A 27,843-nucleotide genomic window follows, 5' to 3' on the forward strand; every position below is an offset into this window, starting at 1 on the left:
GAAAGAGAGAAAGAAAGAGAGAGAGAGAGAGAGAGAGAGAGAAATACGCCGCATTGTTGATAGCAATAAGTGGCTAATCGTGCTGGAAGTGATACGAGCCGTAATATCGAGAAAACTCGTTAACTGTTGCGAATGTGTTACGACATCCTCGTGCGGTTTCCGTTCCGAGATGTGTTTCGCGCGATATGCGAGAACCTGATGCGTGCCTGCTTACGAGAGATTTTAAACCCGCATGCCGTTTCACGCGAAACGTTCCCGCATACGACCTTAAATTATGTCGGTCACATTAATAGCGAACAATAAGCACAACTTTTCTTGGGGACGAACCGGTTGCTGTATACGTCGTTAGCTCGTTAAGTACGTCGTTATTCGAGAAGAAAAGAAAGAAATTTGTATAATTGTACCGAAAGACATGCATATGTATAACGTTATGGTACAATATGGAAAGTTATTTCTATTAATCATTTCCATAAACGTTAGTTGAAGTTAAACTTTCACTAATAGTTTTCGATCGAGGCGAGTATGAATGTGAGGGTGAGTAAAACCAATTTTCGCGAACTCATATTCGAACTGGAAATGTATTTGGAGGTGAATTACAACTTGAGGCAGAATTATGACGTCATTAATTGCTCTCGGAGAGCGAAATCCGTTTCGGAAGACGGTCCGTTTTTTTACAACTAAAAAAAAAAGTTCTGTCAAACGCATGCGAAAAAAGCGGCGCGGAAAATTAATTCTATCTCTTTAATAACTGATTTAACTTTAACCATTAATAGGTATGATTACGTTTATTCGCGATAGTAAATTCAGAGTAGAATAAATTTAAGATTCCATTAGGATAAAGGGGGAAAAAAAGTTGTCGGGTAAACGTAAAGGAATTTTCGCGCGTCTGTAGCGTCAAAGTCCGTACTCGTCGGGGATTACATCGGTTGCCGTCTCCGCTCGAAAAGTACGATACTTCCTAGCGAAGTGTCGGATGGCACCAATATTTGTCGCTCGGTTACTAACTCAGCGAAAGCGTCGGATATCGATACCCTCGGACAGCTTTACTCTCGAGCGACGAAAGCGTGTCCACGCGCGCGCGCTTAATACGCTCGGGGCGGGAAATTCCTCCGCTTTTTCTCCGGCGCGTATTACTCTTTCCGCGTAATTTACTCGCGACAATGACGACGCGACGCGACGCGACGCGACGCAGCCTCCGGTTGAAATAGCGGGGGCGTCGTCAGCTGAAACGCGCTCTTGCGTAATCGAAGTGTCCGGCGGGGCCGAGAGTTTCGGACGAGAGTCACGAATTGACGCGAGCGAGCGAGCAAACGAGCGTGCGAATCGTCGTGCGCGATGCAACTCGAAACGCGCACTCCTGCTCCGCACACTCCCGTAAACAAGGCCGCGCATAATCACCGTCCGCCTCTCACTCCGCGCTCATTTACTCGGCATTCCACATTTCATAAGCAGCCTCCGTGACGACTATACGCTCGCTCGCGGCCGATCGATTCATTTGCACGCCGCGCCGCGCCGCGCCGCGCCGCGCCGGACGTCCTCGCTGAGCGGAATTCGCACGCGCCGCGTCGCCGTCGTCGTCGCCGGGTGTCGCGAATCGAATCGCATGCGAATCGCCGCCGTGGCCTCCGCGCGCGATAAAAATCGCCGGAAGTCGAACACAAGGAACGCGCGCGCGGTGTCTTTCAACGCGCATCTCCGACGTTGTTATTCGCGCGCGATTGTCAGACTGTGTGAGCGCGGATTGCGGCAATAGCCGTCAGCGGCGGATTAAGGTCACGGGCATGGATTGATTTTGAGACGGCCGCACGAGGCATCACGCGCTAAATATTTTAAGCTCGAGAAATTTTTAAGCGCGTTAAATGTTATTTCTTCTCGAATAATTAATACGGGATTCTCTAAAAATAAGAGAAAATCGAACGCGTACCGCGGAGCGCCAGGCGGAACAAAAACTACGAATATTTCGTTTCTGTTTTTTTTTGTTCTACAGATGAGAGTCGAAGCGTATGTAACAATCGATTAAACAGAAAAAAAACTAGAACCACGAAAAATTGGACGCGACGACGGTGAATCTAAAACCGGCTCTGGCACAACCTGCGTAAAAAGGTGACTTGTTTCATTCAGCGCGATGAGAGAGAGAGAGAGAGAGAGAGAGAGAGAGAGAGAGAGAGAGAGAGAGAGGTGTACGATGAGATCGTATCTCGGCGCAGGGCCCGTCGAATCGCTCGAGCACGATATTAACAGGCAATTCGACTAATTATCGTGTCTCGTTCTTTACTTACCCGCTGATGTAAAATGGCCTGGATGTCGCGCGGCTGGATCTTCTTAAGTGCCGTCAATTTCTGCAGCCTCTCCCGCGCGCTCCTACGAAATAAGAGGAAACGTTCGTTTGAAAAGCTTGTCGCCGCTTATCCTTGGCAAGTCGAACGAGATACCGGAGAGTGAGTCACGGGAGCCAATCCTTATCGCGCGCACGAAAGTCTTGCGTTTCCATTCGCCGCCGCCGCTTCTCTTCGCCTTTCTCGGCAAATTTGCGCTCCGCGACGCGACGACTACGTTTTGTAAATTGCTACTGGAACCTTTCGTAAAATCTAATTCGCGACGGCGGGCGACGAGTGATTATCCGTCCTCATTAAATGTACTTTCACGGAAGGTAATCGGGCAGTCAGGAGCAATTTAATGGACGCAATTTTCTCGGATGAGTCGTACAATCGAACGGTCCAGCAGCATTCCCGTGATCGAGATAAATCGCGCCTTCGAACGGCAGGAACCTCCCTCCTCCCCCCGCCCGTTCCCCCCTGGGGAGAGGTTAAACGTAGAGAAACAGATTTTGCATCCGGGGAAGAAGATAATAGAGGTATATGAATCGAGAAAATTAATTCCGTCATATTATTAACATCGTTGCTAATGTTAGTATCGCCGCGTCTACGAGAGGGATAACCGTCGTCGACCGGATCGATATTACGAACGGCGAAGAATAATAAAAAAGAAGATATCGAGAGAAAGAGAAACAGAGAGAGAGAGAGAGAGAGAGAGAGAGAGAGAGAGAGAGAGTGCGAGCGCGCGCGGACTCCCTGATTTTACGACATCTCGTGACGAGCTGTCATTATCGGCTCGATTGGAACGCACGCTGCTTTCGAGCGATTCTCGTGACATTTAGATGACGCATTTTCCCGTTCGATCAAAAACACGTTCGCCCGCTGGACACCGCCGCCTTTTATGTGACGTTTAATCGATACACGATTCCGCCCCGACAGGAATGTATTTACTAGAAGCGGGGCACTAGATCTCGTCTCTCGCGTGCGCGCGTGTGTACATTGTGTCACGTAGACGTGCAACGTACGCTATAACGTTGCACTCACCACCGGGCCCCGGTCTTTTTTATTCTTTACCAAGTTGTCTCACCTTTCGACGGCGATAACCCAGGCGTCTCGTATCCGCCCAGCGTTCGGCCCGTCCAGCTCTTCTGTCGGGAATTCACCAAGAAATTAATTAGGCAAATTTATCGCGCATTTAACACGCGTCAAAGAAGCCATTACCGGGCCGCGGCTACAACGGTCAAATATAGCGACCGCGGCGGCCCGGTAACGGAGGAGAGTGGGGAAATAAGTGAAGCGCATCTCCGTTCCTCCCTTTTCCCGGGAGCCTGACAAATTTCCTTCGTTTCTCATTTACTCCGCGCGAGAAGCCACCGTGTACCCATTAATTTAATATCTCTCTTGCCCGGGCGCAGTGCTTTCCTTTTTATTTCCGCCTCTCTTACTTTTGCGAGAGGAGAAGACGCCGCCGTCGTCGCCGTCGTCGCCGTCGCGCGTTGCGACGGCGACAGCGAGGACGGGGACGGGGAATGAAAATTCCCCGTTCTCGGGGCAATCTGACCGAGACCATGACGCGCCGTCATTCCCTTCAAAATACAGCGAAATAGATATTTCTATACGTCTCGCGGCAACGCGAGACGTATAACTGACAACTCGCCGTGTATCGCGCGGCGAAAAACTTTGTGTATCGCGCGCGCGCACACAAAGTCCACATTGTCCTCGTAACTTTTTGCCCATCGGTTATTTATATCGTCCCTTAGCGGGGAATAACTGCGGACCTACCGCGTATCAACCCACTTTTCTATAAAAAAAGAAAAATCCAATCGATCGCCGACTACCGTTCTTAGTGCAGGCCGCATCTTCGTCGGCTTCCTCGTCGTCGATGAATTTTATAGCGGACAGATCAAAATGCCTAGCTACGTCCTCGGCCTCCTGCACCGCCACCTCGTAACTCGACGACGGTTCCGTCTGCAGTTTCGGTGGCGGATCGTCGACGATCGATTCGTCGACGACGATCGATCGGCTATCGTGACCCGGGCGCGACGAGCAGCCGCAAAAAAGTAGCTTGCGAAAAAATTTCGACATGTTCATAGTTTTGTGTCGGACAGGAAATTTTTACAAGATGCAAGCACACCTGTGTGTATGTGTGTGTACGCTCGAACTTGAAAATTGTCCCCGTGCACTTCTAGCGAGCTACACGCTCGTCTTTTTGATTGACATTAAACCGCATTGATTTAGATCTATTTTTAATTACGTTCTATTTATAAGAGCGTGTAGTCCTATCATAAATACACACATCCTACGAAAGAATGAAATATATGTGGTTGTAAAAACAAGACTCGAGAGGTATTTACTTTTTTTTAAACGCGACTGGCGTCTCACGTGTCTAATTTAATATTTCAAAAGTCATAATTTACTCGAAATTGCGCCGCGAATGCAAAATGCCCATTTTTGTAACTCCATCTAGACCATTAAGGTTATTTCGCAACGCTGTTCTACTTCTCTGTTAAACACGAGAGACAACAAAGCAATGACCACAATACTACATTTCCGTTTTAATGCATCGGCATGCCGAAAAGTCCGTAATTAGCAATCTAGTCAATTCATCGTTTACACTGGCTGCAATCGATTGGCCAACTCGTTAACGATATTCGGAAACTGATATCGACACCGTTTGTAACACTGAATGAAAAGCTCGCGCCGAGACTACCGAAAGCTTCCCTGAAAGAGAACGGTATTCGCGTGCACGTGTCACGAAACTAGAAAATAAACTCTCCGCCGCAGCCGGCGACTGAGAATGGATAGCACGGACGCATTCACGAAGGAGTTTATATTTGGAACTACACTCTGGCACAGAGGATAAAAATTGACGGAGAGCGCCAGTTCAACGCACTTAGAGCGCGGCAAGGGGACGCAAAGGCAAAATGTTTAAGGAATTTTGCGACAGCCGAAATTGCTCGTCGCCGAAAATTCTCTCTCGCGGAGAGATTGGAGGAACAAAACGCGAAGATCGATAGAGTGCCAGGGCATTTCTTAAATTCCTGAGATACTAAAGTGTAGACCCCCTCCCCCCCTCTCCGGGTAGATCGTACCGTTCTTTTTGTTACCAGTTGATGTGATCCCCGACCTGGTTTTCTCGCAATCCGCTTTGGTGCGAACGAAGGGGCTGATTAAATGTACGTCTGGCGGTTTTCATTCTGAAGAGACTCCTCAAGACATTCTATTCCGGCCATTGCGAGTTTTCACGGACGAGAATTCAACCTCCATTTCGCGTTTTTTTTCCACGTTTCGAGTGTTTGAAAAATAAAATGGTTGATAAAACGGATAAATTGATTTCTCAAATATTCATTAGAATAATACGATTATCGCATCTGCGTTACGAAAGTGAATTAATATTTTCTTTTTCGATCGAGAGCCAATTAATAAAATTGAATTTCTCTCATAAAATTCACTCGGCAGAAACGTTCATTTTCCAATCGCTTTGACAGCTTTTGATATTTGCTTACGGTCCATACACGTTACGCACGATATATCGCATACATGCACCCAGGCACTTCGTACTTCGTTCATTGTCTTTCGAACGTGTACAGCTGACATAGTGGTGTGCGCCGCAAATGCATATCACTCGCAGCGCTCTAGGCTAGGTCTCGGTGAAGCTTTCCGTGTCACTACCTGCATACATTCATTGCCTTAAAGCCTTTTGTGCTTCACCGAACGACAGGAGGAGCGCGAAGAAAACTCGCAACAGTTTCCCTCCCCCTCCCCTGTTCTACGCTTCCTTTTCAAAATGTTCTGGCTTAGCTCCAAAACGTATTCGGATATGGCACGGCGATTCGGAGAAAGTGTGTTTTCGCCCGAAAACACACTCCGTTTTTCCTGTTTCACTATAAAACGGTACAGACATTCTGTGACAGGCATGAATGTCACACGGAGTTATAAGCATGTTGCACAAAAGAGCTAAGCTTTAACAAATTTATCTCGAGACGAGTTAAGCTGAATCAAAGTATTGGCAAGGATTAAGGGATGTTATTTCAACGATAATTGTAAATAATAAATAAATCTAAATTTACTCGACAAACTGGCAAATTGTTTATTAATTAAACTTGTTCACAACTGACGATTAAATTTGGACTTATTTATTATTTTCATCACTGGCGATTATAAATAATACTACGAACATTAAAAATTAATATACATGTATAACAGTACTTGCGTAAATAAGTAATACATGTATACTAATTTTAAATTTTCACACGGAAAGAACGATTCTTCGCTGAAATACTGATTTGAAGATAATTAAATGTTGAATCATTAAAAAAGTTAAATTAGACTTAAAACTGATTGCTAGAATGTCCAAATATTTTACAGCAATATTATTAGCGTTCTACGTAATTATTTTGATTCCGACATAAAATTATTTTCTAATCTGTTTTATTCTAAGAGAAAAGTTAAGTTTAAATTGATGAAATTGTTTCTTGATTTTTTACGTTGAAGTGAAAATACCTTAAAAAAAAATAAAACTTTATTCTATTTTGAGAAATAATGTTATTAATCCTTTGTAAAGTAAATAAATTATTTGTTCAAATTATTTAATTTAAACAAGTAATTTTTCAATTCAAAGAAAGTAGCGACAGAAATGCAAGAAATAATTTAGTTGTTCTGATTTGAAAAATATAAATTTTTTTCATTTGAAAGAAGATTTGCGTTGCACAACCAAACTTCTGCAATTTTAATAAAAAGAACAAACAAGAAGTTTCTTCAAATCAAAAAAGCTTCTCTTTAACCGTATAACGATGTACAAATTTCTTTGATTCAAATATTTTTTTTTAATCGAAGGAACTTTTCATCGAGCGCAGCTAAATTTTTAGATACTTCAGTAAACTTGTTCTTTTCGTGCAGCAATGCTCGTTGCTACTGCGGCCAATAATTTGATCATTAAAGTTTTTTTAGTAAATTGGTAACACGAGAAAAAAGAAACGGTTTGAGGCAACTTTTGTAGAAATATATGTATAAATTATAAATCGCACAAGTATCATTATAATTGAATATTATATTACGTAACTATAATAGTAATTATGATATCACTATTAATTTATTAACACAAGTTAATTATGGGATACATACGGGATGAATGTGCAAACACTTCGTTAGTGGTAATTTCCCGTTTAGCGTGGCATATATATACATATATCGCCACCTCATTCTCATTCCGTGTTTACAATGAATAAGACATTCATATGAATACGGCAAACGGAATTCAGAATCAAATCGCATTTAGCATTAAATGCGGCACACAATGGAAGCGCGAATGCCGGTCGTCGAAGGTAACGGGAGATAGGGCTAAGGTAGATGAAGAGGCATTACGTTCGCAAATTCGGTGACGCGGCAAATTCGGGTCAAGCAATGCGTTACTGTGATATCAACGTTGTCTGGAGTTCTAGTCTCCTCAAACGGCCCGGAGAAATCTACATTGTCGAAACGGTAACTAGATGCTCGCGCATATGTCGTATATACGTGTATACAGTACGGCAATCAACTATGTTACGTTAAGTAGGCTTTGGCCAGAGTATCTAAGCCAGACCGCGCTCTCCGAGAGGCACCGCGAGTTCGATAGTTGGACAGCGGTTAACTTGCGAATAATTAAAGCCGGTCAATCCCTTGCTAAAATACCATGCTCAGAAGCCGTAATCGTATTTTCCATCTTGTCGAATAATTGTGTGAAAATTAGCGCATCTCGCCTTAAAAGGTTAACGTATGTGTATGGAAGAAGGAAATTCGCTCCATCTTTCTCTACTTTGACGTTTCGCATCTTAGCGTTATCAAGATAAATAAAGAGAGCACGGTATGTAACGCGTGAGGTTCGATTCTTCTCATCATCACACGCGAGTGATTATTAGAAATCGCGTTTTATCGACTAGAAGTAATCGTCCCTAAAGTAACGGTCGGGAAATGGCTCTGGCAATTTTCGTAAATTACAAAACGATATCTGACAATGAGAGCCCTATATACAATTCGTAGATATAAGATATCATTTATGTGTAGAGGTAATATGAGGAGAAACAACTGTACCAATGCGCGAAATGGTTTCGATCATATGAGTAGTGCGGCTTGACGCAAGAGGAGGCGAAAACCAGTTTCCTAACTGTATAGGCTGTGCCACAGTGATGTCTGTGTGTGTGTGTATATATATATAGTATACGTATGTACGCATACAAAGTCAAGCAATGGAGAGGCATGCTTACCGAGGTTTGGACATTTGATCTATGGGACAATATTTTGATCCTGGATACAATACGTTCGAATCTATTACCAAACCATTTGTAAATTACTTGTAATTTAGGACATTTTGAAGAAGAATCGAATAATTCTTAATGCAGATTAAATGCGCTGTCCAGTATATAAAGAGAATCGATACGAAATTTTCGTAAAATTTAGATTACCTTACGAATTACGATTATTTTATTATTTAGATTTAGATTATCTTACGAATGTATAGCACGACGTTAATCTTCTACGTTCGAGACGCTCGAAAAAATATTTTGATTATGCGATTATAAATTTGTAATCCTCTTTAAGTGCATGATTTTAATTAAAAATGTAATAATAAATATACACCATTTTTACTCTCTAAGGGAACTGACGGGCTAAATTTTAATTACGTCTGCGTCTAAAATACGAGGTCGCTATGTATACATCACTTGTTTAATTACTGCAATCACTTTTAACAGATATTGTAGACAACAAATAAATCAAGCGGTGAGTAGTTTAGCTAACATTCCTAGGAAAGTTGTGTACATTAAAAATCTGCATATATACGTGCATACAAGGAAGAATTAGTCATCTCTATTTTCCTCATCGCTGTCTCAATAATCATTCCCACATAAATGTTCTCGTTTTAATACAGTTTTGCTGTGTAAACGTTTAACTTTTCGTAAAGACGCGCGGTAACGCGCGCAATAAAAAGAATTTAAATAAAAGACGATTAAGCAAAATAGCATTTGTTTAGTTTCACCGCGGTGAATTACGCGAAATGGCTGGTAAATTGTCGGAACGAAAGGCATCACTCAACATTATTGAAAGGGCAGGGGAGGGGGAGGGGGATGGTAATAGAGAAACAATCACTAACGGTCCGTCCGCTTACTTTTACGAGCGTGATAACTGTTTTCCAAGATGCATTGAATTCGAGACGTTGATTCAGCATGCGCGACCAGTCAGCTCGCCAAATTCTCAAGGAACTATGCGCGCCGGTCAGAGGCGAATCAATATATCGAGAATGCGACCTAATCGCGTTGGTACGCACTAATGCGTGGGTATACCTAATATCTCTTTTGCAATGACATAAATGTGATTGAGTCTGGTTATATTATTGCACAACAACAGCGGGTAGATTACTTCAAGGAAAAAGTGAAAGTTTACGGAGAAATGCATATGCGCATAAAGTAATGTATCCTCTTTTCGAAAAGTTGCCGTCATCATTCGATAAAATCATATCAATTTTCACGTATGCGACGTATGATACGTAATCATCGATGATCGTGTCAAACGCAAAAGGAAAAAGCGGGATTAGGTGCAACGTCTATTAGCGATTACATGACACTTGTTTAACGCGTTACATCATCGCGCGTCGCGCGGGGCACTAGAAGCTGCGGAATGCACCGGTGTAAAACCCACTTAAGGAGTTACAGCAACGTCGGAAACGGCAAAAGATCGCGCAGAGTCAGCATTTTCATGAATGCCCAGTGGAATTTCTTTGCGGCGTATCGTAATAATACATTCGTTTTATGTTTTATCAAATTCAAGCGCATTAATTCATTTTTAGCTTCTCGTAATTTCCGGATTCCTCTTCGGAGGATGACTTGTAGAGTACCCGACCTGAATAAGGCCGACCCAACTTATTTTATTTTTTATCAACTCTATTTATAGAGATATTGAAATAAATCAAGTGAGAATAATATATTTATTTCAATCACTGCCAAAAATAGAATTATCTTCCATATACTTGGAACACTTGTAAATAAACAAAAAGAATTTTGTAAATCTGACATTGGCCCTTATTAAATGCTGTGTTTTAATAATATCCGAATCAAATATAAATTCAAAGTAACAAAGAAATTATAATCATTATCTTCCAAATCACTTTTGAAATAATTATTAATCACAAAAAGGATCTACTCTATCATTAAACATCACAAATTTTGTGTGTAATTAATTTTTAAACTTTTGAAAGTTCTTAGTCATTTAAAGGCAAATTTAATTTTTCAAATTCAATGAAAATCGTTATCCTATGTTGCAAGCCATGACAACAAACAATACATGACAACAAACGGGCTTTAATAGACCTTATTTAAGCGGATCTTATTTGATACGGACGTTATTTATAAAAAAGTATACTTGTTTCAAAAAATTGATATGTATATTAATTTTTTTTATATATGTAGTTAGGAAGTTGAATAATATTATAATATGTTGTAATAAACCATAAAACAACATATACTTAATAAACACTGCAGCAAATTTTTATAAAAATGGCTTGTTTACCTACTTCGTCGCAAGTTTTTGTTGCACTAAATAAACGTGTTGCTGCCAGTTTTAATTTCTCAGCCCCTCTTTACCTACTTTCTATGACACACCTTTTAAGCATGTATTCTAGACATGAAGCGCGTTTTTAAGTGGCAAATTTACAAGTAGGCCTTATTTCACGCTAAGGCCTTACTCAGCTCAAATATCTTACATATTCGTTAACGACAATGTAGATCATTCGAAAAAAAATTTACTGCAAGTCCACCGAGAAGTTTGCGCTCGAGTGAAACCCAAAAAAGCGCGGATTTTGGAGTATAAATGTGATACCGATCAGCGGCGATCTGTCGGTCGTACGAAAAAAGTGCATTTTGCGGCATTCGGCTGGCTTTTTTCTACCCCGCGCGCTTGATTCCATCAGAATTCAACAGGTTGGGACGAAAACAATTTAACGCACATCACGGAGGAAAGTGCGCGCGAGACGATTTAAGCGATCGTGCCTAATTTATACGTCAGCGGTCGATCTGCACCCGGGTCACTCATTCTCGATTTCTGCCGCATACCTATCGCGTTCTCGCACGCGAGTGCGCCGGCACGCGTATACAGGGTAGCCCGGCGCGAGAAGCGTAAAAGAACGAAATATGGTATCCGATATCCAAGTCGGTGGATTCCAATTTTTCCTCCCCGACGAAAAATTCATTCGGACCGTCGCCTCAGCGTTCGTTTCCGAACGTCCGAGCGCGATAATCGAGCCGCAAAACGGAAAAATATCTCGAGCCAAACGTCCACGTTTATTTATTTCTCTTTTTATCCCTGAAGCTTAACACACGTCAAAACTCCTTGGCGCGATCCCTTCCGAACTCTCCTCTCCACGCGAAGACCCTATCGAACTATTATTTCGGAACACGGGGGACGAATCCTCGAATTCGAGAGACGCGAATCGATTTCCTCGCACGCCGTTTCGCCCCGGACACCCCGTATACTCGCTCCGGTTTCTGCTGCACTCGCTCGACTGCATCCCGTGCCGCGCGCTCGTAAAAGCCGTGCCTCTCCCGCGTCTTATGTACCGGCTTCACGCATCTCCCGTTTCCTACTCGCCTCCGTCACGTCCGTATACGCGTTCGGTGCGCGGCGCTTCCTCGTTTCCGTGACGGCCGTGCCGGCGCACGTACGTACATACGTATCCAACGCGCGCGAATACGCCCATGCCACGACAATACGCGTTTGACACGCATCGTGGGCAGCGCGATTGTTAGCCCGTCGGGGTTGGAGGGAGGGAAAAAAAAACATTCCGCATTATTCCGCGGTGTACGCATGTACGCACACGGAAGGCGGATGTACGGCCGCGCGGATGTTGCTCGACGTGAAAATCACGCGGGATCGGGTCACTAGAGAGAGAAAAAGAGAGATCGGATCCCTCTCTTTTTCCATTTGTCTAACCCCCCGAGCCTGAGTGTGCACACACCCAGATAGCAAAATGTTAGCAGTTGCCAGCAAACTCGATCATGATTTTAAAGCAGGTTCCTACGGACCTATGTTTGTTTTGAGCTTGGGGTGTGTCAGCTCACGACTTGCCAACCATAATATAAGAGAAACGTTGGCCAGGGATCCAATCGGTAGGCAATGTTTTTTAAATGTTTTTTTTAAATATTTAGAAAAAAAACGTTATGTAATGAAGAATAAATATTTAAAAAGCATTGCCTGCTGATTGAAAATCGTATACCTTGTCATCACGATGTCACAGTGAAATCCAGTCAGAAATATGTAAATGATTCAACGATGTCGAAAAAAACTAATTTCACGTCGAATCAATGTCGGAAAAACTAACATCAACATTGATTCGATGTAGTTCGATTCGCAGTTTTTCGACATTGATTCGATGTTGAATCAACTATACAATCTTTCCGACTGGTGACTAGAGAGGTTTACTTATTTTCTAATACATTTCCATCGATATTAGAAAAACGGTAGACTGCGCTCAGCTGTCGCTGCAGTTCCACTAACGTAATATGCAACACACATTTCGCAATACGTGCTCTTGGCTATTTCTACACACTTGTATGGGGAAAAGAGAGAAGAGATGAAACGTTTTATAATCTGCTTTTGTGCATAAATAGGTCGGGACGGCTCGGAAGATATTTCTCGTGGATCAGTTTTAATGGATAAGTTTGCGTATTATAAATAAATAAATAAAAAAGAGAAATAAAGGTACGTAAGTACGTGACGTAACGCAACGGACGGTAGGTTCGAGTGGATGAACAAAATTCAGGAGCGGCGGAACAACGTGACGTTGACCGATGATGCAAGAACGTGAACTAAACTTCGCGCCTCTAACAATGAATTATTATAGACACACGTCGGTCATTTTCCCCAACATCTTTTGCACAAACTAAGATTTAATTTGATATACAAGTTATCACACGTTGTTTCCAATAATTATTATGTGCAATAATAAACATAAATCTAGTAATAACGTTGATACAATTTTGACAATGAAAGAGCTTTTTTTTTTCTTCCTTTGTCTCTTTTCTTAATGTACACCCAAGGACTTTGATTCTGTCCATGGGGAAATTTTCCAAACTGAGAAGTCACCATTTTCTACATACTCGCAGTTCATGATTAATGAAACAACTAGAGCTTATTGGCTGTTACGGTAATCATAAACTGTAAGTATGTAGAAAGATAGCGACTTTTCAGTTTGAAAAATTTCCCCATGGACAGAATCAAAGTCCTTGGGTGTACATGTGTAGAAATTTAGAAGAACGTTGTGGTCTGTATTCAGAACGCGCTGTAAGGTGTTAACGCACTTTCTCGTCATTCTATCTTCATCGTTCATCAGATGTAAAACGAGGATAGAATGGCAAAAAATAATTCGGCGAAACACAGGTAACATTAATATATTTATTTTTATCACGTTGTTTAGTTTACACCTTCCCGAAGTAATCGGCTTAATAAATCTATATGTAACATTTATATCTCGTGGATATTCATTTAATGGGAAAATTATATGTTTACGTGAGTAGAGAATCTTATAAAGCTGAAGATGATTTCGCAAGATGCTTTCCTGTTGTTATATCTACATAAAAAACCTTAGAACGAGGTTAAATAGTCATATCTCAATGCAAAGAATGCGATTGAGCCGAGGACGTAATATAAAAGCATGCATAAAACGCAATAGCCTATTATCCCGGGGAATCTATTACATCCGCGATTCTAATGAATATTCCTAACGTTTCGTAAAACTCAATAAGAGACAATCTATTTCGTAAAGCGCGAATGGAAGGAATAGTAGAGACAGAAACGTTACACGCAGGAGAGGATATTAATGAAACACTCGGACTTCATGTGCAAGGATATAGGATTTATATAGAATTAAAACATTTATGCGGAATGTATTAACGCAGACTTTTCAACTGTGAGAAGAAAAAGAAAGACAAACGAGCGATGTGAGGGAGTTTAATTATCACGAGCTCTCGAAAGAGATTCCCGTGAAAGTGACGATGACGGAGCGCGAAGAAGAAATTTTTCTGCAATTGGATTTTCGAATAAACGAAAAATTAATTTCGACACTGATCAAGTAATAGCGAATTTGATTGCACACTGGTGTGCTTTAAAGCCACTGTACACTGATCTAATACATTGTTTGTACACTGATGAAATATATATTTTACTAAATGGCATAATAAAATATCGCTTGAGGATTTTATAATTTAATCTGTTTATATATTTATATTACATACATTGTGGAAAATTGCCAATACTGGCTTACTCGTCCTAAAGTGGCAACCCTATATTTCTCGGAAATACATTACACTGTATTAATACATTATAAAAACATAATCTGTTTAAATAATTTTTAAATAATTAAAGAAATAAAAACTCATATTTTGTACATACATAGCTCTTTTCTATATAAAATCTGCTAAAAATGAATTCTTGAAAAACGAAAATAAAATTTGCAAAATCTTGTCTTGCAAATTGCATAGTTGGAACAATAGTGAGTATATTACTGCTAATATTAGATAATTTTATATGTTTGTAGCTTCCTAAACTGTTTTGTTCGTATTTGTCTTTTTCATATTTTCCTCGTAATGCGAGTTGAAACATAAAATCACTGTGCAACGTAAAATGCATCACCTCTCTGTAAAAATAGATTATGACTGCAAAATCTTCAATTACAATGTTAATAGAATCATGAATTTTTTCACATTTCTTTTTAATATCTCAAGGTAAGAATAAAATCGTCGGACGCAACAGATCTACTAATAAAGTACTAAAAACTGTGCAAAGTGCAATTCTGTTCTTTTTTTAATTGTATAAACTTCGTTGTTTAATACATAAACATATTCTATTATTTAGTTTATCAATTTATCTTACAGTTATAAATAATTCCTTCTCTATGAGACTTTGTCTGAATTCTGCTATTACTGTCTGGGGTGGCAGTTTTGGGACTCAATTTCTTGCAGACTCTCTTTTTGGATTATGGTGCAAAAACATTAATTATTACAAAATACAAAACAGCATTATAAACATGACTGTACCATCTGATAAAAGACACTTTCCAATTTATTGTACTTATATTTTTAAAGTTTTATTTTTAACTTGTGTTTAAGAAGTAAAGTATTATCCAAAAATAAAATAAGGCGCCGGTATTGGTAACTTTCCTCTATCTTTACGTCAATTTGCGTACGGTGTACATTTTTTATGTGCATCAGTGCGCACTAATGCGTTCAACCAAACTCGCTGTAAGACACTTCTACGATTAAACTGAAAATTCGTTAATATTCGTGAGACGATGGAAGCGCAGGAAAGTTTATGAAACGACGGATTAAAAAGGAAAGATTACGCCGGAGCGCGATTAATCGAACGGTCGCTGAAAATTATCGACGAGCGGCGTGACAGAGCGGTAAAAGAGGCTTAATAAAAGTGTCAGGCAGCGCGAGCCGCGATACCAGGTCGTAAACAGTGCGGACGCGAGCTGAAAACCGCGACGCGACGAGGTGTGTATCGGAAATAAGTGGCGCGCGTGATATTGCGAAGTCGACATGTCACAAGAGACGGTGAAAGAGAGACGAATGGCGGAAGGAGGAAGGGAGAAAGGAAGGAGGACAGCGGCGAACACGGAGAGAGAAGCGTTGGCACGTTCTGGTACCGATCGTTCTTGGTAGCAGAAAACGTGGCCCCGAAACTGCTGCGGGAGTTCACATCGCATGAAACTTGGGCGCGCGCGGGATATCGCTTTAAAGCCCCGAGAAAGGAGCGAGAAGAGAGAGAGAGAGAAAAAAAAGAGCGCGATAAAGAGAAAAGAGGAGCGTGGATTACCTTCAGCAGATCAGCGAGTCGCTGAGATGATGAGAGAGAAAGAGATAAATAAGAAAGCAGCGAGACGGATCTCTCCTCCGCCACTCCGCGCTGCAGCTGGCTTGGAAGCGGGAACGCGCTCCAAGTCGTTCGTGCAACACCACTCCGGATGGATCACCACAGAGAGCACCGATCTATCACAAATTCACTTCTCCGTCACGCGCGCAACGATCGCGGGACCGTTCACCTTCGACCCGTGCTCAGGTTCGCCACGATCGATCGCGAAATCGATCGGCTCATCCGGCGGCAACGACGATTCCTGGCGAACGTACGCGGAACGGCAGAAACGGGACACGTAACAGTCATACGTCGACGACGATTGCACACGTCAACGGTCGGCGTCGTTGCGCTCGCCGCCAGGAAGGACCTCGCGATCGCGGTACCAGCAGGGAACGGAGCGCGCGGAACCGCTTGGCGCGCGCACGAACGGCTCCTCCGTACTGCCGCGCGGCGCGGAGCGTGACAGCGGATACCATTCGAAGGTTATACCTCCTGGTCCGCCATGTGCAGCCGCTGGCCTGTCCGCCTGCCTGCCTACCTACCTGCCTGCCTATCTCTCCGAAGTTCTCCACTCCTGCCGTTCTCTCTCCTCCCCCTCACCCTCCCGCGATACCGTACGCGGCCACCTGGAGCGTTTACCTGGCGAACGCCGGACTCGCACGAGTCTTCCCGGAATCGGCCGACGGTCCCCCTGAATGCCATTCGAATTTTGCCGCGCCACGGAACGAGCTGATCATCGCGTCTTTCTGTCGCTCCCCAGAGCGTCGAATGGTATCCGCCGATGCTTAAACAGTTGCGTCCGATCGCGCTTGAAAAGATTCGCTCAGGTGTTCTCCATTGTGCACGACTAGCGCGTTATTAATATTATTCCGTCTTATTCTACCTTAATCGGTCATAATCAGATGGTAAAATGGAGCAATGATAGCACGCTCCGCGAACGCAGGCCTGCGTAAACACGAGGTGAGAATCAAACGGCCACGCTGCTGCACGCCACGTTGCGAATTTGAGCAGACGATTTGAATGCTACGCGAATCGAATGAAAACCCTTTAATAGGGGTGATTATCGGAATATAATCAGAATACGGGAATATGTATTACAGGTTTCGATAAACACGGGGCAAAAATAATAATACGGATGCACGATTCAAGTGATTAAACGAATTAAAGGGCCTGTAATTCGCGTCCACTTCACGGATGCAATATTGAAATCGATTGCAATAAACCTGTTATCAGCGCGCGCAATATAGCAGCGCCATTCATACAAATGAATCACTATATTATCGGTGCCTGCACGACGACGCCGACACGTTTATCGTTCACGTTACACAACGAAACGTGCCGACAACGAGTGAAAGGAAAAAAAAAAGGAAGAAACAAAATATATAATACAATTGCTCGAGAGCGCGCCATAGCGTGCAAAAATCTGTATTCATAATTCTCGGACGCGGGACTTTCCCGACATGCGAATCTGCTGCTCTCGACGCAAAGGAATGCGGTGCATTCACGCTCGAAGGGACTTTTCCGAAATTTTTCAAATATCCTTTCGGACTGTCGCTCCCCGAGCCACCGCTCGCGCTGGTAGGAAAATTGTGTCCGGCAGAAAAGTGCCAATATCAATTGCGACTTCGGTCTGCGACCGAATTCTTATTTTCGTCCTCCCTGTCAAAGTCTGTCGTGGCGCGTGACGTTCCACACGGTATACGTTTGAAACGCTCTGCGCGTTTATTCAACGAGGAGCGAGAACCACGGGTACGGGTACAAGACGAAATCGACTGTGGCACATGTATTTGAACTGTATTCAAATTCGTACGAGCGCTTGCCCAGGCACGGTTGTGATAAAGTAACAATGACGTCCGTTTGGCGATGAAATGTCTCATTTGCTTTAAAAACATCTGTTCAAAGAATAACACATCGCCGGCATTTGAAATAACTAGGACGAGGATGAATTCACGTGAAAAGTATACAGCCTGCGCCTGTTTCAGCTCCCCTACTTTCCCTCATTTTCCTCCGTCAAATCTCCCATATTATTACGCTCGTTATTTGTAGTTTAAGATTTAATGAAAATTATTTCCCCATCGTAATTTCTCTGATGCTTCACTTATTTCTGCCCATTCTTTTAATGTGGTCCAAAATATATAATACCACTTGATTGCGTTTGAAAATATATGAATAGGTATATAAAATGCAGAAGAGAATCGACTCACCCATCTTGTTTCCGCTTCTCCGGAGACGCAGACATATTGTTCGAGATTTGATGCACTTAAATCAAAAGAAACATAATTATTTATATCATGTATAATTGAGAAAATATAAAAAAAAATATAAGATACATTGAGAGAAAAAATATCTTAACAAAAAATTTTACGTAACAAAAAATTATTTACTCGGTGGCTCCCAACAGTTTATTTACTTGCAGTCAAATTAAAAATTTCTTAATTAAAGTGAAATATTTATGTAAATAAAATAAAAAAAATAATTTTTATTCAAATAATTCTTTTTTATAGTTTTAGAAAATATTTACTGATAGACTATTTCTACATTCAAGACAAATAGATGTTTTATGAAAATAATTTTATGAAGTTTAATAATATTTTATAAGTTTATTCGTAAAATCATCATTTAAAAGTAAAAACAGTTAAAAGTACAAAATTATATATTTAAAATAATATCCGTTTACTTAAAAGTAAATATTTGTACTTAAACAGAATAAACAAATGCTTGCATCAAATGTACAGTTTTAAAAAAATATATTTTTTTCATTAAAAAAATTTTTCTCTCAGTGTACATATATGATATATATTACACATTTTCCATTTCTCTTTTGTAGGAATATTTTTTTATGAATCACATTGTCTCTTCACTTTCAAAACAGTGTTCGTTAATAAGCGCAAGGCAAATCACGAAATTTAATAAGCGACTCTAAACGTGCAAATAACATACAAAGACAATTACCTGATGTATGTACTGAATGACTTCATTGTGAGTTGCATTTTCCAAGGTGCGACCGTTTACTTCTAAAATTTCATCGCTCACTTCCAGAGTGTCCACATTGTCCGCCGGCGATCCTGCAAATTTACGAAATTCAATTGCTACAATGCTCAAGAAAAAAGCGTTGAAAAGAAAAAAATTCTTTACAATGAATAAATTCGATGCGCGTTGTGAATGTTGATCGCATTTCGTGTTAAATAGGTAGTATATAGCGCGCGACTTCAAACGCGACGTCGCATTCAATAATCCGTATTGAAACGAGACATCGGAGCTTGCAAAAATCCCTGTTTAAACGACCGTGGACGTAACGTACATAATCTGCTTCGTAAACGGGAACGTATCTGCTAATGAGCACGGCCATTTAAAGGGCGTTGCGCGCAAACAAATCGTGAAAGCAACCGACTAGTGCATTCTTTCCTAAAACGTACAGAATGCAAAACGGATTAAAAAAAAAAACTTTTTTCCCAATAAACTAAAGAAAAAGAAATATATTATGGAATCGGATGCAACCGATTTATCAATGCTTCATAATTCGAACATCGATAGCGGAAGAATTAATACACCTATTAATGATTTAAATCCGTAAAATATACAAATATTAATGGAACGCTCCGCACAAGTTGTTTGAAATATCGTCGATGTTATATATACAGACACACACACGTATCTTTTACGCAAAGATTATTTTCTGAAAAAAAAATAAACAAATTTAAACTTCCGAGAAATATATCCAAACAGAAATCAAGTGAGGAAGAAGCGAAACGTAAAATAAGCGAGTGCCTCCTTCGGGGCGATAAAGCGCGCGTTACGATAAGTAAACATAAAGGTCAGCCTATAAATAACACGTCGCGAAACACGTCCTCTATGTAAATCGTCGCGCATTACTGTAACACGTCGCGTAAATCGGAAATCCGTCCGTCGCACATTTCCCGCTTCCGAAAGCGTACGACGTGTGCATGACGTGTAAGCTGCGCGTATGTGATGATCGCTAACGAGAAAATTATCGCTTCTCATTTAGATTCCTACGCGTTGTCGCACATCCCCCGAGCGATCAGGAATAATCGCATATATCTAAAGAGACGATCACGGGGCGATTCATTCGACAAATATTCGACAGGCCGGCATACAAATGTAAACGATATACAGATAAGAAGATCTATCAATAGAGCTTGAAAATGTCGTAGAGATTCTGTGAAAATACAGATAACGCGTTAAGAATGTATGTGTCATATCTCAAAGTATTACCAAAAACTTTTAAATTTTATAGATTGCTCTGTTATATTTGAGTGCGTAAAATTTAAGCAAAGTCTCTTACCAGTTTATAAAAGTTGCTTTCGATTCTTATACAAATCGCGTTTTAATTCTTATTTGCAAATTCGACGAGAAAGTCGCATTATGATTTAAATCAAACTTTTTACGTGTGATTAACAAATTTTAATAAATATTCGTGCAAAGAATCGTTTAACATTTACTCGTTTACAAGTTGTTTACCTGAAACTAGTAGTAAAATAAGATTATTTTCGTCCGGTCCGAATTTAAAAATTTTTAAATACAAACTTTAATGACATAATCATTCTAGAGACTCAAAATTATTTTTCTTATTTTTGTTTTACAAAATTCTGAAGCGTTAAGATTGGAGGGGTGAGTTCGAGAGCAGTCCCAGTAAAATCAATTTAAATAAGTCGAAACAGTTAAAAGAAATTATTCTTTTACACATTAATAATCAATAAAACATGCCCTGTTTATAGATACCAAGTTCATTTGTTATCTTTTCCGAGAAAAAAATTCCCGAAATTCAGTAATTGTTCATCGTCGAGAAGGCATGTAACCCGTTAAGTGTACGTGGCTTACAAAACGGAAGCACGTGAGCTTCGAGCATTTAACTCACAAAATGCATTCTATTTAGCGGCACCCGCGCGCATTGTTTACGCTCCGAGTATTCCAATATCGGCAGTGACGGTGCTTCGCCGTCGTCGTTGCGCGAACACGTTTCGGCGGAATAATCGGCGTCGAATATGTCAGATAAATAATTGTTGCCAAAGTAAACCGCGCGCTACGTACCGTACAGCTTGATCTTCCCGTCGTCGTTCGTCAGTATAATAATGTATCCTCCTAGATCGACCATTTTCGCTAGTAATTATCCGCCGTACGTAGGGGGGGAGGAGGGGTAGTCCGCTATTAGATTACGATCCGCGCGAGACACACTCCGCGCGGATGAGGCGCGCGCGCGCCGTTCGCGCGCGCGCAACGTGCACGGGTAAATCACTAATTACTTCGCACTACGCCGGGTCCGCCCCGAAAAATCGGTCCGCCGTTATTAACGTCGTTAGCACATGCCATTTTCCCCGCTTTCCTCTTGCATCTTCACTTCATTTTAGTATCGACCTCGTGACCTACTTCACGGCCGGCTAACAACGATTATATTTTTCGCACGACACGGAACGCACTTCCTTTCCTCTCTCTCACTCTCTCCCGCTCTCCTTCTTTCTTTCTTTCTCCGTTTCGTTCTTCTTCTAGTTTTCCGAGAGTGGCTTTTCTCTATCGTATACCGCGACGTGCCCGCCGCATCTACGATTCTATCGCGAGATCGTTGATCGGCTGTTTATCGTGAATCCAAAAGACTCTTTCTCTCACTCTTTCTTTTATTCTCTCCTCTAAACGGACACTAAGGCATCTATGCTCCACACGAGGGTGGTATAAGAAAATTGCTACTACGACGAGAACTACGATACACGCTCGATAACTCGGAGCCACCTAAGAGATGGACTAAGGAACACATAATTATTTTTACATTCGAAACTCCGACGCGATTTTGTTTTTTGTTTTTTTTTTAATTTTATTACGTATTACACCCTCTCTTTTTTTTACGGTTTTCGTCTCTCCTTCTCCTTCTTTGTTTGTTTTCTTTTAAAATCGTTCGCTCTGGCCTCGCGGTCGGTCCGTCGGCGCGAGGGGAGCGAAAGGAAACGAAGAGCGGCGCCTCCACGGGGCCCGTTACTGCCGGGCCCCCCTACATCCTTACGGCGACGTGCCTCGCGATGCCACGGCGTGAGGAACAGCGATCGCCGGTTCACAATCCCTCGGCGAGCCGGGGCGTCTTATTATTGATCACGGCTTCGACTAACGTTTCGTGTGCCGTTTCCGTGCACGCACCACCGGCCATCGTCGTCCCGTCGTTGTCGTTCCGCATCCACCCCGTATCAGATCCGCGCGCGCCGGAAGCGCGTATTAGCTTGGACCAGCTGCTGTCGCTGCTGCTGCTGCTGCTACTGCTGCTGCTGCTACTTCTACTGCTTCTGCTGTTGCTGCTGCTGCTATTGCTGCTGCTACTACTGCTGCTGCTGCTGCTCCTCCGATCCTGGGGTGCGCGCTACCACCCTTCGTGCGGTCGCACGTCGACGATCGTTACGGGGCATCTGGCCCGTAGCGCGGGGATCGTGCCCGACGTCCTGGACTTCCCGCGGGATTCCTCGGCGACGATTGAGATCATTGCGCGCGCGATTCTCACTTCCTTACGCAATCGCCGCTCTCCCCGTCGTTCTTTCTCTCTTTCTCTCTCTCTCTCCCTCTCGCTGCGACTTATCGCTATGCGCGCGTTCACTTGAATCGGATCGATCCGCGATCGCAAAATCTCGGTTGGTCTCTCTTTCTCTCTCTCTGTCCTCGCTCGGTTCTCCCGGCGCGTACAATTTCCCCCCGATGGGATGTTAAATCACGCTCGCGGGAACGACAGCACGTCCCTCGTGTCGCTCCACGTAGCGCGACGACGACGCACGAAGGCGAGAATCGAACAGCCTCCTGGTGATGATGATGATGGTGGTGGTGGTGGTGGTGGTGGTGCAGCGAGCTCCCGCGAGGATCCCGCGATCGACATCACCGACGCGCCAGCGAGACGTGTCTCCCGCGCGACTCCTCCCCGCCCGCCCGCTCCGAACGATAACTCCTTCTCCACCGAATCTTCTCAGCTGTGCCCGACGACGCTCTCGTCGCCGCGTTCCGTCCCTTCTCGTCGAGGATCAACGCCGCGAGATCCCGTCGAGAGGGAAAGAGAGAAATCCCGGGATTCTCCGCGATCGGAGAGTCTTACGTCTCTCGATGTCTTACGGTGTTGTTCCTCTCGGGGGCGATTCCCGCACGATAACGCTGCACTTACGCACTCTCTCTCTCTCTCTCTCTCTCCCTCTCTCCTCTCGCGCTGCTATCTCCTTCGTGTCACAGGTCCCCGGGTTAAGACACACGCAACTGTGCCGTGCTCTATTTCTCACCCTCCTCCGTGACGACGGCGCGTAAACCACCACCCTAATCGGTGCCGCGCGGTGTGTGTGTGCACCTCGGGAGCGGCATAACGTCTCGAACCCCCGGCCGAATCGCGAGTCCGACTAACTTGAGAGAATGAGGCGGAGGGGGTGACGGGTGGTGGGTGGGTGGTAGTATGGTGATTCGCCTCGCGGACGACGTCGAGGCCGACCCTGGGGACGACGGCGGCGCGAGATGCCCGCAGCGCGCGCGAGATGGGTGTGAACCCCGTGTGTGGTACGTGCGCGTTGACCGACGGCGGCGGCAGCCCTGCCGACACCGCACTCTCTCCAACCCTCCAACCCTCCACGGAGCCGCCTCCGACCCTCGCCACGGAGCGGCGTCAGCGGCGGTGGCGGTGGCGGCGGCGGTAGCGGCGTCCGTTCGCGCCGGCGTCGTCCGATTGGCGGCAATCCCCGGTCTTCGACTTGCGAGCTCTCGTCCTCGTCGTCGTCTCATGCGCCGCAAATTTCACGCCGTACCTGCGCTGCTCGCGCTGATTGCAGGGGGCGATCAGGGCGCAGCCCGCTACTTCAAATGTTCCAGATAGAATTAGAAAAGAAAATGTAGAATCCTATCGTGGATTTAGTTCCTAAATGTCACATTTGTTATATTGTACATTATTCAGTTATTACATTATGTTGCTTTTATGTTATTTACATGAAATTCAGTATCCATCTTTAAACAATATTTATCTGACTGTATTTTGCCAAAATTGCACGATTAAGTAAGTTAATTTATTTTTTTAACTAAATCAAAATTACATAATGGCTTATAAAATTAATTTAGTTACGTTAAGTTACAAGTTGAACAAAAAACTAATAAGTTAAGTTACATTAAAATTAAACTAACTTAAACTAAAAGTTAATTTTGATAAGCATTATATTATCACACAAAAAAATAAATTCTTAAAGAAATGCAAAAATCTATAAATATTTTATCCTTAGAATAGCACCAAGAACAAAATAATCTTTGATTAAAAATAAATTAATATTAAAACTAAGCAAAAAGATATTCTTAATTAAAAACAAATTTTACTTTATTTAAAGAATAGAATTGTGCCCGTTTAACATTAAATAATCTTGTATTAACATTAAATAATCTTATATGAGGATTTTTTTCTTCAATGCGGACGGGTTTGCTACGACGGATTCATGCACTTTGGGCTAGCGGAGTCTCTCGCTGCGCGAAACTACCGCAACGACTTTTAGGAAGATCTTCTTGCATCGTACTCTGTTACAAATCCTCATAACTCATTTGCAGCATTGGGTAATTAAAAAATTAAAAATTAAATATTAAAGTTAATAACTTTTAAGTTAATTTAGTTAATTTTAAATAATTTTAATTTTTAACTTTCACTAATTCTTTTTTAAACACAAACTTTAATTTATTAACTTTTTAACTTAAGTTAAACATTACGATTATCTTAAATAATTGGAAAAAGATAACACCTCTTTGATGATCATCTTGATTATTTTATATAGATAAATACTGTATGTAATATTTTACTTTCTTGTTTTTTAACCGTTTGTAGTCATCATCTTTTAAAAGTTCGTTAATTGTCACATCGTGATCAAATGAATATTTAATCAATTACCGTATTCACAAATTTCATTCTTTGATATTAAAAAAAATTATTAAACATACTTAAAACATAGAACATTATAGAAATATAATGGTTTTATAAAGATTTTAATTATAACACATTTTTAAAAAATCTGAAAATAAATATTTTTGAGAAATAAGTTTTACTTAATACATCATAATTTTTTAAATAATTAAACTAAAAAAAATAAACTTGGAGATATAGATCCTCAAACTTTTTTGTCAAATTAACTCCATGTGACCACAAAGAGTAAAATATAAATAATATTTTTTACACATATGTATATGTAAATTATTTATCCATTTTATATATGTAAAAAGCCAATCATAATTTACAGAGTACGTAACTAGACAAATTGTAGTAATAGAAAAACATATATCCAGATTAGAATTTAATAATTATTCAAATCAGATAACAGTTAGGAAACGATAAAAATAGATCATTGTTTTATAATAGTTAAAATTTGTATTCTCAATTAAAAATATAATTTTATTTTTGTATAAAATTATATAAAATTTCAATAAAGTTTAAATCTGTTTCTATCATTTTTTTATCGTTTTTTTTCAAACATGGAGATTGTGTTACTCGTAACAGTGACGTAGCAGTGACAATCGCAAATTAGTTTCGGGAATAGTTTCCCGATATCTCGTGGCTCTCAGCTGGCGCGATTCGCGTGCCCTATTTCTCACGATTATTAATAAGATTTCCTCTGACCGCGAGGGCGAAGGGCGCATCTCGCGAGCGGCGATACTGAGGGTGTTATTACATCTAAAGCCGCCGCTGGCGATATCTATCGTGCGACGAAAATTACGAGAGAACTGAACACACTTTATCGACTGTTCTTCACTACCGTCAACTACAGATTTCTCGATGATCTTTTCCGTTGAAAAAATTCTTTTTTTTTTTCAACGGATATTAAACGAAAAGCCATTACGCCACACCGGATCTTAAGTTTCAAATGAGATGAAAACTACTTTCCGTTCTATGATTAGTTGTTATATTTTCATCAAGATGTTAACAAAACAAAAAATATATTAAAACTTGAAAATTCGATTTATATAATTAATTCCTTGAAAAATGTTAACTACATTGCTACTAGCTCAACAAATATGCAACATAGTCCGTAATGCAAAAAATCAAATCGAGCCGATCTCGTAGCTCTCTCGATATATTTCGAATTTCGTCAAAAATTTGAAAATCAAATATATTACTAATAATGCGAGATTTGTCATACTCGCAATAGTCCTCTTATACAATCAAATATTTTCAAATGTCGAGATATTAAATTCCAGTTACTTGTGCATCTCTTTTCATAAACGTGATACGTTTTTTATTTATTATACGATAAGGGACTGATGCGAGGCAAGCGCAGAATTCTAGCCAGGTCTTTATTACGATATATAACTAGAATTTCAAATATCCTATATTAAATTCACGAATATAAGATCATCTTCTCCGAACACAATATTGGATCTCTGAGATATTTACACAAGGGGGTTCTATGCTCCAAGGGCCGTTTCGCTACGTCGCGAAAGTAGAATAGAAAACTTATATTACGTTTGCGCTCCTCTAACTCCGAGCGTGAGAAACTGGCAAGAAAATATATTTTTCCAGAAGCTTTCATTTCGGTATTATAAATTTTGTAGATTCATGATGTCATATTAGATTAATAACGTTATGGATCCACTTATCAAACAAATCAATCTTTGCAAGCTTTGATAAAAATGTGTACTTTTAACGATTTCCTAACGCGGGATATAGTTTACAAAACTCCACTTTACTGTTCTTCATATCGCGAAAAATAAATAAATTCTACTTTTATTGCGGAATAATTAATGTAAATAATTTTCATAACAAGTTGTTCAAATGTTTGCGATTATCTTTCTAAATTAATATCGGCATTCGCAGAGTTGTAAAACAGTTTTTACGGTGAGAGCATCGAGCGATAATCCGATGTCTAGGTAATCTGAACTGTCTTCCCAAGTCCATACATATGTATTAAGAGTATGTCGCATTCGGAGACACGCGGATACGCCTGCATTTTCAGAGATAATCACGAGATAACGCCATTTTTCAGATTTTAATACGAATAAAAGCCTTCTATAAATTTTGTAATAAATAATAACTTCTTAAAGCCGTCTTATGCTTATGGTTATGTACCTTAATAATTTTTCGAATACTCTCTAACGCTGATCCTCGCTTTGATTCTTTCGGAAAACTCGAATCTTTATATATTAAAGACAAAATTAGATATATTTCTGATGACAGTATTTCAGATTTATCGCTAAATAAATATAGTCAGAAACTTTTAGAAAATTTTGAGACAATTTTTCCAACTAACGCTTGTTTATTCCCAGGGAACTAAGAGATTGGCCTACATTCCTGCTGGTTTGCACGTGCACAGGAAACGCGTGCAAACCGAAGGCGAGAAGGAGAGAACTGCAAGACCGTAAGATCAATATAGGGGATGTTAGTTCGGTAACTGCCTTTCTGGTTTCTCCCCTTCTCTCTTTCTCTCTCTCTCTCTCTCTCTCCTCCCTCTTTCTCTGACTCTCTCCAGCTTCCGTCTTATGTAATTGCATTATCGCGGTATCGCCACGCGGAATCAACGTCGCCCTATTGTCTGCGATCGAGAGCAACGTTTAACTTCAAGCACGGATTAATAGTAACCCGCAGGCAATCTCGAGGCAAGCTCCAGCCTGTGTTTCAGTTAAACAAATCTTGCCGCTGTGGCGAGAACTATTCTGGAAATTGAACGAA

At 41.5% G+C, this 27,843-nt stretch overlaps 2 protein-coding genes across 5 annotated transcripts in view; both read right to left on the bottom strand.

The window, feature by feature from the left end:
* Window positions 1-27,843, bottom strand: part of LOC105199953 — an 81,509-nt gene that overhangs the window by 51,472 nt on the left and 2,194 nt on the right. Inside the window, exons 1-5 of one of the 4 annotated variants that reach the window (XM_026130329.2) lie at window positions 21,243-23,914; window positions 19,146-19,258; window positions 18,398-18,452; window positions 3,403-3,460; window positions 2,280-2,361 (exon numbers count right to left, since the gene is read on the bottom strand). In XM_026130329.2, coding sequence (XP_025986114.2) covers window positions 2,280-2,361; window positions 3,403-3,460; window positions 18,398-18,452; window positions 19,146-19,258; window positions 21,243-21,306 — 372 coding nt within the window. In that variant the 5' untranslated portion in view covers window positions 21,307-23,914. Of the gene's footprint in view, window positions 1-2,279; window positions 2,362-3,402; window positions 3,464-4,153; window positions 6,530-18,397; window positions 18,453-19,145; window positions 19,259-21,242; window positions 23,915-27,843 lie in introns of those variants that run through there. The other 3 variants (XM_026130328.2, XM_039452118.1, XM_039452117.1) reach the window with 3 other exon arrangements.
* On the bottom strand, window positions 22,252-23,055 carry LOC105199954 (cell wall integrity and stress response component 1-like). The gene is made up of 2 exons (XM_011167287.1): window positions 22,957-23,055; window positions 22,252-22,539 (listed from the first exon to the last, which is right to left on the bottom strand). Exons 1-2 carry the CDS (start codon window positions 23,053-23,055, stop codon window positions 22,252-22,254), a joined length of 387 nt encoding a protein of 128 aa, XP_011165589.1.

The sequence above is a fragment of the Solenopsis invicta genome, chromosome 7 (genome assembly GCF_016802725.1).
Source record: "Solenopsis invicta isolate M01_SB chromosome 7, UNIL_Sinv_3.0, whole genome shotgun sequence".
NCBI lineage: Eukaryota > Metazoa > Arthropoda > Insecta > Hymenoptera > Formicidae > Solenopsis > Solenopsis invicta.

Coding starts and splice junctions, on each gene's coding strand:
- LOC105199954 (XM_011167287.1), bottom strand. CDS start 23,055: ATGTCGATCGCGGGATCCTCGCGGGAGCTCGCTGCACCACCACCACCA. Junction 22,540..22,956: donor GCTGTTCGATTCTCGCCTTC/GTGCGTCGTCGT, acceptor CGCGCACCCCAG/GATCGGAGGAGCAGCAGCAG.